Here is an 11,984-nt window from a genome sequence, read left to right as displayed (position 1 = left end):
CTTATATTGTTATATATTTTTTACACCTAAGGTTGTATGTAAAACCTATTATGTTTCTAAAAGTGCTATAAAATTAGAATAGTTTTGTTAATGTACTGGAATACATCTACAAGCCTGTGCAACCATGTTTATGCTAAAAGGAGAAAAGTTCCACCTTTTAATTTGTATTTATCTTTTATTGTATTGATTATTTTAGGATGTTTTTCTATTGTTGGTGCATCCCATTTTGTTTATAAACGTTCTTTCAGATTATAATAATGTTGTGATAAAACTGGTAAACATCTGAATCAAGCAAAACATTATGTTTATGCTACAAATAATTAACACAACAAAAAATGTGTTTTTGTTGTAAGTGTATTCCTTATTTAATCTTTTCAGTTTGAAGTGTTAATGTGTGTTATTTGTGTTTTTTGTTTGATTTATTGTTTATTATTTTAGTTTTATTTAACATCTGTGATCACACTTAAATTTGTAAATACAGCACATTGTGTCTATACATTTACCATTTAGGCAGTTGATTAGTTTTATTGTGAAACGTGTTAATATCCTGCGGTTGTCTTCGCCAGGACCCATGCATGTAAATATATATCTAGTCCAGCAGGTGGCGGTAAACAGGGGAAGAAGCAGCTTCAGCAGCACTTCCGTATAGTTTGTTTTGGTCTGTTGTCTTGACTGCAGCAGTTAGCTTAGATCCAGTTGAAAATGTCGGCTGCCGAAGACGACACCGAGCTGAGGGATCTACTGATCCAGAACCTGGAGAACTGCGGAGTTCTTAACAAGCTAAAGGTAAGAGAAGAGAACCGGAAACAGAACCGAGAAGCTTTCGGTTAGCGGCTTTAGCTTAGCGGTTAGCATCGAGTTGCTAACCTACTAATGAATTTGTTTTACTGGTTTGAGGAAGCGGAGTTAACTAGCTGTTGGTAAAAGCTGATGAGTTAATAACTAACTGAAATTCCTAATTTCAAAGTTTTTATTTTATTCTGTTATAATACAATAAAACAGAAATGAAATTTCATATTTTTTAAAACGTACTTAAAATAAGGCATTTTTATCCTCTGTTTTGAGATGGAAGTCTAAATGTTCGGGCTTTTGTTATTTTTAAGGTAAAATCGAACCAGCGCCGGTGTGATAATTTATGATACCCGTGTACCCTGTGTGTCACTTCAGCCCTAACAACAACCAGTTCTAAACTCAGTTCAAACAGGTTCAAATGAATCGATTCATGTTCATAGTTCGCAGCTCCAACTTGAACTAGTTTTGGTTCATGTATCATAATTTGCCCGAAATAAAGTTTTAAAAAATGTATATTGATCATGACGTCATTCACTAATTAGCAAATGGGTTTTTACCAAAGTGTAGCATCATTTAGCGCCCATTTAGACTGTTTGTAACTGTTTAAGCTCTTATTACCATCAGTTCAGTGCAGGAGGTTTGTTTTATACCCTTAAAGCGTTACTTCGCAGTCGAAAACCAATAGTAGTAGTAAAAAACAGCCGATAACTAAAGCTGAAGTTGTCTTGGACAAAACTACTCACTTTTTATAAATATTCTGATCCTGATGTCTTAATAATTCTACAGCTATAAAGCCAAAATAAATTCATTATAATTTTTGCCACTAGTAAGGATGCACAGATGTGAAAATTTAGGCTGATATTATTATTGCTGTTACAGCTGATTACCAATATTTACTGATGTCATATATTTGTTGACACTTTTGACACCATAAATAATATCTTTGCACCGCTGACATTACTTCTCTGCTTAAGTTAAACGCCAGAATTATCCAAAAGGCTATTTTTCATTTGTAGTACCTAGGCCACAATGTTCAAAAGCAATAAATATAAAAATATAAGTACAACACAGAATTAGACTAAACAAATCCTAACAAACTAGGAAAACAACAAAACATTACTGCTGAGAAAACAGAAACAATACAATAGATCCAGTTTCATTAATGTTGACAGGTGTATGAATCAACAAGCCATTTTTCAAATGTTTAGTGAAAGCTTTATATGTTGTTAATTGTCTGATTTCATCTGGTAGTGAGGTCCATTCCCAGGGACCTGTCACAGACCAGGTTGTGCTCTTCCTCAGTCTCCTCTTACCGAGCTTCTCGTCACTCGCTCACTGTTGTTTCTCTGACTGATGAACTCTGAGAAAGGAGCTGGGGATAGATTATAAATTATCTTAAAAATCAAGCATAAGTCTGCACATTTTTAAAGGTAAACCATACTTATTTAGTATAGAACAATGATGGTAGCTTCTAGGTTTTTCATCCATAACTTTAATGGCTTGCTTGTGCATTTCGACTGGTCTAATTGTACTATTAGAGGCTTGTGACCAGCTAGTTAAACAATATATATGATGGCTAAAAATCGTAGAGTATAAAAAGCATATTGCCGCCTCTGCTGACATTTCATTCCTGTTTGAATGAAAATTTGCTAGATTTTGCTGGACTACTGTACATATCTTGTCAACATGACAAGGTAAGAGTCAATCATTCGTCCTAAATATTTATATTGGCTAACAAGCAGCAGTCTTTCACCTTCAACCCATATATCAGGATTATGGGAGCCTCTGTTGGTTTTAGTGAAATCATACTGACTGTTTTGGAGACATTCAGCTGTAGACAACATTTTTTAAGCCAAGTTGAGGCATAATTCAAAGCTTTTGTCTGTTTATCTGCAACAATGTGAGCAAATAAAATGGTATCATCTGCACACATGATACATTCGACATCAGGGGACAGAACAGATGGCAAACAATTAACAGAAAGACTAAATAAAAGGAGGCCTATAATTGATCCTTGAGGAACACATGTTGACAATTTGATTGAATCAGATTTGTAGTTGATGATTGAAACACACTGAGAACAATTAATCAATTTCACTTCATTAACAGAGAAGTTCAAATGTGAAAGCTTTGCAAGAAGAACTGAATGATTTAAGGTCCAAAAATTGCTCCTACCACACCACCCAAATCTAGAGATGCTTTTAGCTTCTCTGCCTACAGTCTCAGTCGAGTGACAAACTACATGGGGTGGAGAGCAGAGCTGTTGTCAAAATGATGAACAATTTGTCCAGCGACCCATTTTTCTGCAACTTTTGAAATGGTTGGAACAATATTTATCCATCAGTATTTGTTTAAAGAAGTTGAATCACCAGATTTTAATATTGGAGTAAATATAGAAGACTTCCCAGCATCTGAGAAGCACCCTGTTGAAACAGAAAGGTTTACAATGAAGGAAAAATGCTGTGCACTGCGCTGCACTGTGTGCAGGCAGGCGTCCCTTTTTACCGATAAATGGTGCATTTCTACCCACATGGCGTGTGCCCATCATGATGTTCCTCTTTCATAAAACCTTGAGAGAATCTTCAGCCACGTAAATTAAACACATCTCTGTGGTTCTTTTAGTTATTGACCCGCTGAATGTTCTTGGAGAAGACTTTAAAGCTGCAGCTTCTCTGCGTGTCTTTGCTCCATCCTCCACCCATAATAAAACAAACAAAGTTTTACCTGATAGTTTTAACAGTTGGAGGTTGAGCTTTCAGTTAATATCCGGACTTATAAAGTGAAGTCGAAGGCGTTTAAGGTGAGGTCAGATCAGCATAGTCTTAAATTACCAAAATAGGTCTTCACAAAGCAGGACTGTTCCCCTGCTGCCCCCAGGCTCAGACACCCAGCAGACACCGAGCGCGCTCCTTAAGGGGAAATGCTGCGCCTGTTTCTAGCTGAAATATCAGACGTTGGCTGTTAAAAAACGTAGTCTAAATCTTTGGTTGACTGCCAAACAGAGCACCGTTAACTGACATGAAGATGAAGTTCTCTTCGGGTTCTTCACTAAAACAAACCCAGCATTTTTAGTTCAAAGTTCCCATTAAAAGAGGTCCGTTCATGAACACATCAGTGCACAGCCAAGGCAGCTTCAGTTTTCACCTTGTTTTTAGCTTGTGCAGAAAGATTAATACCTGATATCATCAGCTCAGGTGAAGCTGTGAGAGATTCCAGCTGAAAGGAGTCGGTTAATCTGTCTGTAAAAGAGGAACATGTGAGTCGAAATCGTCTTGTTGTCTTAGCAGTAGTTGCCTTTAAATAAAAGTCTCAGCCGTCACCTCTTTGCAATAAAATGGAATCACACACAGGAACCTGACAACGCCTGCTCAGGAGGGCAGAGCAAAACTGTTACCACCAGTACAGAGCTTAACATAGGCAGCAGGTGACTGAGGGTGCGTCTGGAATAACTGGTGAAGTAGGAGGATGGACATTGGTAGGGTGGTGCAACTTCTCTTTGTCCGGTGTACAGTTTGGTGGTGATCTGTGGATTTTCCACCGAAACGAGAACAAAGATGAGAACACTGAAATGTTGGACCTGTGTTTGGGGAACCTCTCTCAAGTCTGACCCAGAACCATTGTTAGAGGACAGAATGATCACCGTTCATTGTTGTGTTAGTAAACTGTTTGTTCTGACAGGCAGAGATGAGGGCAGCAGTTTTTCTGGCCATGGAGGACCAGGACAGACAGGAGGTGAAGCTTCTTCTTGATCAGCTCTACAGTTTGTATTATTATCATCTATTGTTCACCTCCATCATGTTTATCTCTGATGATCTCAGAACAAAACTCCACTCATCAATGAAAACCTGAAGAAATGCCTCAACACCAAAGACGGTGAGTTCACTGTCTCTCCACGTATTGCTCTCTATAAAGCTGCTTTGTTCACTAACTCAGATGAAGTTCTTTATCCTAAGAAGAACTCAGAACGCTTGGAGAACGGTTGCTCCAGATCAGTTTAAAAGATTTCAGGAAAGTCTGGTCATGTGTAAGGAAAACATAAAGAAATGATTAGTTTCACGTTTGCAGTTGTAGTTCATGACCATAAGGAGGCACTGTTGCACCACCGGACAGCAGTTTGCTTCAGACCTTCAGGCTTTTAGGTTCTGGATCATCTCCAGTTTGAACCAAGCTCCGATCATGAATGTGATAAAACCGAGCTGTAGCCTTGTTCTGAGTCAGGTCCTCAACCACTTTCTGTCCCCACAGGACGCCTGATGGCCAGTCTGATCATGGACTTCCTGCAGGTGTTCAACCTGGACTTCAGCCTCGCCGTGTTCCAGCCGGAGATCAACTCGGTAAGTTCTGGTACCCGTCTGACTCGGAGCTCAGCAGCGCTGCACCGTGAACAGGGAGACATCCCTAACCATCACTAAACTTCGCCAACCAAAGTGCGAGTCAAGAGTGTCTTCTCTGTGGTCTGTGGGTGTGGAAGTCAGATCCCACAGTGAGATAACGCAACCTGTGGTTGAAACACACAGAAATCATCAGGGTTCCTGGAGCTTCAATCAGCTGCAAGAAAACCAAACAAAGCAACAGTAGAACTCTGATTCCTGTTTACATCATGGTTGACTGACTGGGTGGCTGACTGACTGACTGGGTGGCTGACTGACTGACTGGGTGGCTGACTGACTGACTGACTGGGTGGCTGACTGACTGACTGACTGGGTGGCTGACTGACTGACTGACTGGATGGCTGACTGGGTGGCTGACTGACTGACTGGATGGCTGACTGACTGACTGACTGACTGGGTGGCTGACTGACTGACTGGATGGCTGACTGACTGACTGACTGACTGGGTGGCTGACTGACTGACTGGATGGCTGACTGACTGACTGACTGACTGGGTGGCTGACTGACTGACTGACTGGGTGGCTGACTGGGTGGCTGACTGACTGACTGACTGGGTGGCTGGGTGGCTGACTGACTGACTGACTGACTGGGTGGCTGACTGACTGACTGACTGACTGACTGGGTGGCTGACTGACTGACTGACTGACTGGGTGACTGACTGACTGGGTGGCTGACTGACTGACTGGGTGGCTGACTGACTGACTGACTAACTGGGTGACTGACTGACTGACTGGGTGACTGACTGACTGACTGGCTGACTAACTGGGTGACTGACTGACTGACTGGGTGGCTGACTGGGTGGCTGACTGACTGACTGACTGACTGACTGACTGGATGGCTGACTGGGTGGCTGACTGACTGACTGACTGACTGAGTGGCTGACTGACTGACTGACTGGATGGCTGACTGGGTGGCTGACTGACTGACTGGATGGCTGACTGACTGACTGACTGACTGGGTGGCTGACTGACTGACTGGATGGCTGACTGACTGACTGACTGACTGGGTGGCTGACTGACTGACTGGATGGCTGACTGACTGACTGACTGACTGGGTGGCTGACTGACTGACTGACTGGGTGGCTGACTGGGTGGCTGACTGACTGACTGACTGGGTGGCTGGGTGGCTGACTGACTGACTGACTGACTGGGTGGCTGACTGACTGACTGACTGACTGACTGACTGGGTGGCTGACTGACTGACTGACTGACTGGGTGACTGACTGACTGGGTGGCTGACTGACTGACTGGGTGGCTGACTGACTGACTGACTAACTGGGTGACTGACTGACTGACTGACTGGGTGACTGACTGACTGACTGGCTGACTAACTGGGTGACTGACTGACTGACTGGGTGGCTGACTGACTGACTGACTGACTAACTGGGTGACTGACTGGGTGACTGACTGGGTGGCTGACTGACTGACTGACTGACTGACTGGGTGGCTGACTGACTGACTGACTGGGTGGCTGACTGACTGACTGACTGGATGGCTGACTGGGTGGCTGACTGACTGACTGAGTGGCTGACTGACTGACTGACTGGATGGCTGACTGGGTGGCTGACTGACTGACTGGATGGCTGACTGACTGACTGACTGACTGACTGGGTGGCTGACTGACTGACTGGATGGCTGACTGACTGACTGACTGACTGGGTGGCTGACTGACTGACTGGATGGCTGACTGACTGACTGACTGACTGGGTGGCTGACTGACTGACTGACTGGGTGGCTGACTGACTGACTGACTGACTGGGTGGCTGGGTGGCTGACTGACTGACTGACTGACTGGGTGGCTGACTGACTGACTGACTGGGTGGCTGACTGACTGACTGACTGGATGGCTGACTGGGTGGCTGACTGACTGACTGACTGACTGAGTGGCTGACTGACTGACTGACTGGATGGCTGACTGGGTGGCTGACTGACTGACTGGATGGCTGACTGACTGACTGACTGGGTGGCTGACTGACTGACTGGATGGCTGACTGACTGACTGACTGACTGGGTGGCTGACTGACTGACTGGATGGCTGACTGACTGACTGACTGACTGGGTGGCTGACTGACTGACTGACTGGGTGGCTGACTGGGTGGCTGACTGACTGACTGACTGGGTGGCTGGGTGGCTGACTGACTGACTGACTGACTGGGTGGCTGACTGACTGACTGACTGACTGACTGACTGGGTGGCTGACTGACTGACTGACTGACTGGGTGACTGACTGACTGGGTGGCTGACTGACTGACTGGGTGGCTGACTGACTGACTGACTAACTGGGTGACTGACTGACTGACTGACTGGGTGACTGACTGACTGACTGGCTGACTAACTGGGTGACTGACTGACTGACTGGGTGGCTGACTGACTGACTGACTGACTAACTGGGTGACTGACTGGGTGACTGACTGGGTGGCTGACTGACTGACTGACTGACTGACTGGGTGGCTGACTGACTGACTGACTGGGTGGCTGACTGACTGACTGACTGGATGGCTGACTGGGTGGCTGACTGACTGACTGAGTGGCTGACTGACTGACTGACTGGATGGCTGACTGGGTGGCTGACTGACTGACTGGATGGCTGACTGACTGACTGACTGACTGACTGACTGGGTGGCTGACTGACTGACTGGATGGCTGACTGACTGACTGACTGACTGGGTGGCTGACTGACTGACTGGATGGCTGACTGACTGACTGACTGACTGGGTGGCTGACTGACTGACTGACTGGGTGGCTGACTGGGTGGCTGACTGACTGACTGACTGGGTGGCTGGGTGGCTGACTGACTGACTGACTGACTGGGTGGCTGACTGACTGACTGACTGGGTGGCTGACTGACTGACTGACTGGATGGCTGACTGGGTGGCTGACTGACTGACTGGGTGGCTGACTGACTGACTGACTGACTGGGTGACTGACTGACTGGGTGGCTGACTGACTGACTGGGTGGCTGACTGACTGACTGACTGGGTGACTGACTGACTGACTGGCTGGATGGCTGACTGGGTGGCTGACTGACTGACTGGGTGGCTGACTGACTGACTGACTGGGTGGCTGACTGACTGACTGACTGGATGGCTGACTGGGTGGCTGACTGACTGACTGGGTGGCTGACTGACTGACTGACTGACTGGGTGACTGACTGACTGGGTGGCTGACTGACTGACTGGATGGCTGACTGACTGACTGACTGACTGGGTGGCTGACTGACTGACTGGATGGCTGACTGACTGACTGACTGACTGGGTGGCTGACTGACTGACTGACTGGGTGGCTGACTGGGTGGCTGACTGACTGACTGACTGGGTGGCTGGGTGGCTGACTGACTGACTGACTGACTGGGTGGCTGACTGACTGACTGACTGACTGACTGGGTGGCTGACTGACTGACTGACTGGGTGGCTGACTGACTGACTGACTGGATGGCTGACTGGGTGGCTGACTGACTGACTGGGTGGCTGACTGACTGACTGACTGACTGGGTGACTGACTGACTGGGTGGCTGACTGACTGACTGGGTGGCTGACTGACTGACTGACTGGGTGGCTGACTGACTGACTGACTGGGTGGCTGACTGACTGACTGACTGGATGGCTGACTGGGTGGCTGACTGACTGACTGGGTGGCTGACTGACTGACTGACTGACTGGGTGACTGACTGACTGGGTGGCTGACTGACTGACTGGGTGGCTGACTGACTGACTGACTGGGTGGCTGACTGACTGACTGGGTGGCTGACTGACTGACTGACTGACTGACTGGGTGACTGACTGACTGGGTGGCTGACTGACTGACTGGGTGACTGACTGACTGACTGACTGGGTGACTGACTGACTGACTGGCTGACTAACTGGGTGACTGACTGACTGACTGGGTGGCTGACTGACTGACTGGATGGCTGACTGACTGACTGACTGACTGGGTGGCTGACTGACTGACTGACTGGGTGGCTGACTGGGTGGCTGACTGACTGACTGACTGGGTGGCTGGGTGGCTGACTGACTGACTGACTGACTGGGTGGCTGACTGACTGACTGACTGACTGACTGGGTGGCTGACTGACTGACTGACTGGGTGGCTGACTGACTGACTGACTGGATGGCTGACTGGGTGGCTGACTGACTGACTGGGTGGCTGACTGACTGACTGACTGACTGGGTGACTGACTGACTGGGTGGCTGACTGACTGACTGGGTGGCTGACTGACTGACTGACTGGGTGACTGACTGACTGACTGGCTGGATGGCTGACTGGGTGGCTGACTGACTGACTGGGTGGCTGACTGACTGACTGACTGGGTGGCTGACTGACTGACTGACTGGATGGCTGACTGGGTGGCTGACTGACTGACTGGGTGGCTGACTGACTGACTGACTGACTGGGTGACTGACTGACTGGGTGGCTGACTGACTGACTGGATGGCTGACTGACTGACTGACTGACTGGGTGGCTGACTGACTGACTGGATGGCTGACTGACTGACTGACTGACTGGGTGGCTGACTGACTGACTGACTGGGTGGCTGACTGGGTGGCTGACTGACTGACTGACTGGGTGGCTGGGTGGCTGACTGACTGACTGACTGACTGGGTGGCTGACTGACTGACTGACTGACTGACTGGGTGGCTGACTGACTGACTGACTGGGTGGCTGACTGACTGACTGACTGGATGGCTGACTGGGTGGCTGACTGACTGACTGGGTGGCTGACTGACTGACTGACTGACTGGGTGACTGACTGACTGGGTGGCTGACTGACTGACTGGGTGGCTGACTGACTGACTGACTGGGTGGCTGACTGACTGACTGACTGGGTGGCTGACTGACTGACTGACTGGATGGCTGACTGGGTGGCTGACTGACTGACTGGGTGGCTGACTGACTGACTGACTGACTGGGTGACTGACTGACTGGGTGGCTGACTGACTGACTGGGTGGCTGACTGACTGACTGACTGGGTGGCTGACTGACTGACTGGGTGGCTGACTGACTGACTGACTGACTGACTGGGTGACTGACTGACTGGGTGGCTGACTGACTGACTGGGTGACTGACTGACTGACTGACTGGGTGACTGACTGACTGACTGGCTGACTAACTGGGTGACTGACTGACTGACTGGGTGGCTGACTGACTGACTGACTGACTAACTGGGTGACTGACTGGGTGACTGACTGGGTGGCTGACTGACTGACTGACTGACTGACTGGGTGGCTGACTGACTGACTGGGTGACTGACTGACTGACTGACTGACTGGGTGGCTGACTGACTGACTGACTGACTGACTGACTGACTGACTGACTGACTGACTGACTGACTGACCGACTGACTGGGTGACTGACTGGGTGACTGACTGACTGACTGGGTGGCTGACTGACTGACTGACTGACTGACTGACTGACTGACTGACTGACTGACTGACTGACTGGGTGGCTGACTGACTGACTGACTGACTGACTGGGTGACTGACTGACTGACTGGGTGACTGACTGACTGACTGACTGGGTGGCTGACTGACTAACTGGGTGACTGACTGACTGCCTGGGTGACTGACTGACTGGGTGACTGACTGACTGACTGACTGACTGGGTGGCTGACTGACTAACTGGGTGACTGACTGACTGACTGGGTGACTGACTGACTGACTGACTGACTGGGTGACTGACTGACTGACTGACTGACTGACTGACTGACTGGGTGACTGACTGACTGACTGACTGACTGACTGACTGACTGACTGACTGACTGACTGGGTGACTGACTGACTGACTGACTGACTGGGTGGCTGACTGACTGACTGGGTGACTGACTGACTGACTGGGTGGCTGACTGACTAACTGGGTGACTGACTGACTGACTGACTGACTGGGTGACTGACGCTGTTTCAGCAGCAGCTGAGGAGCATCTACTCCAGCATATTTATTTCTGTCTCATCAGTTTTGGACAAGGGTCCAGTTTTGTCTCTGTTGTCCCATATTTTCTCCAGGAGTTGATCACTATCTTCTCTGTTCCATGCTGTATTTTCACTTGGGTTTTAACTGACGTATTTGTGAAATGAGATCTTCGTTATCTAAGCTATGGCTTTAGGTGCAACATGCAGAAGACAAAATGCCAGGACCTCTGGCCTCTTTACTTCAGGTTAATCAGATTCACTATAGATGATGTCAGGTATGAGCTCATGAAGATTTAAAAGGTGCTCCAACACAGTATTCGTTTCCACATTTATACTTTTTATATTCATACAGATTATTGCAACATTTTTCTCAGTTTTCTTATTTAAACATTTTCTTTAATAAAATTAGTTTCTAGTGCTGGTCACAGGTGGTGCTTTCAGGGACTTTAAATAATGCAGGAGATTTTAGATGTGCCGTCTGATATTTTTGACGTTTATCTTTCAGGAGCCCAGATTAGTTGGTTCCTCATTTTATCTTTTGGCGTTCTGGTTCTCTAGAACCCGACTCGGATCATTGAGTCAAACACAGAAGATCTGTAACAAAGTTTCTCCTAATATATTTATATTATGGAGGTAAAAGTGGTTCCCACAGTATTCTCAAACCTGCTCCTAAACATTTTATAAGCATGACTTTGAAATGTGCAGCAGTGGGACAAATGGGACACAATAATCTCATCTCCTTGTATGGGAGACAGTGGGTGAATTGAAGGTCCAGAGGCCTGGAGCAGCTCGGTTTAAAGTCCAAAAATGAGACTAATAAAGTAGTGAATAACTGAAGCTGTATTTGTGAAACATACTGATGTCTGACTGGATCGGCATGTTCTGCAGCTGAACGGTCTG

At 47.5% G+C, this 11,984-nt stretch overlaps 1 protein-coding gene across 8 annotated transcripts in view; it reads left to right on the top strand.

The window, feature by feature from the left end:
• The first annotated feature begins 604 nt into the window (after positions 1 to 604).
• The window catches only part of cep43 (centrosomal protein 43), a 26,027-nt gene continuing 14,647 nt past the window's right edge, over positions 605 to 11,984 (top strand). For 2 of the 8 annotated variants that reach the window (XM_047387396.1, XM_047387393.1), the window contains exons 1-5: positions 611 to 786; positions 4,471 to 4,524; positions 4,611 to 4,665; positions 5,038 to 5,126; positions 11,973 to 11,984. The exon at positions 11,973 to 11,984 is cut by the window's right edge and continues 126 nt beyond it. In XM_047387396.1, the coding sequence (XP_047243352.1) occupies positions 703 to 786; positions 4,471 to 4,524; positions 4,611 to 4,665; positions 5,038 to 5,126; positions 11,973 to 11,984 (294 nt within the window). In that variant the 5' untranslated portion in view covers positions 611 to 702. Of the gene's footprint in view, positions 787 to 4,470; positions 4,525 to 4,610; positions 4,666 to 5,037; positions 5,127 to 11,972 lie in introns of all 8 variants that reach the window. The other 6 variants (XM_047387395.1, XM_047387398.1, XM_047387401.1 and 3 more) reach the window with 5 other exon arrangements.

The sequence above is a fragment of the Girardinichthys multiradiatus genome, chromosome 15 (assembly GCF_021462225.1).
Source record: "Girardinichthys multiradiatus isolate DD_20200921_A chromosome 15, DD_fGirMul_XY1, whole genome shotgun sequence".
NCBI lineage: Eukaryota > Metazoa > Chordata > Actinopteri > Cyprinodontiformes > Goodeidae > Girardinichthys > Girardinichthys multiradiatus.
The sequence above is the reverse complement of the archived record's forward strand: the minus strand, read 5'-3'. Positions and strand labels throughout refer to the sequence as shown.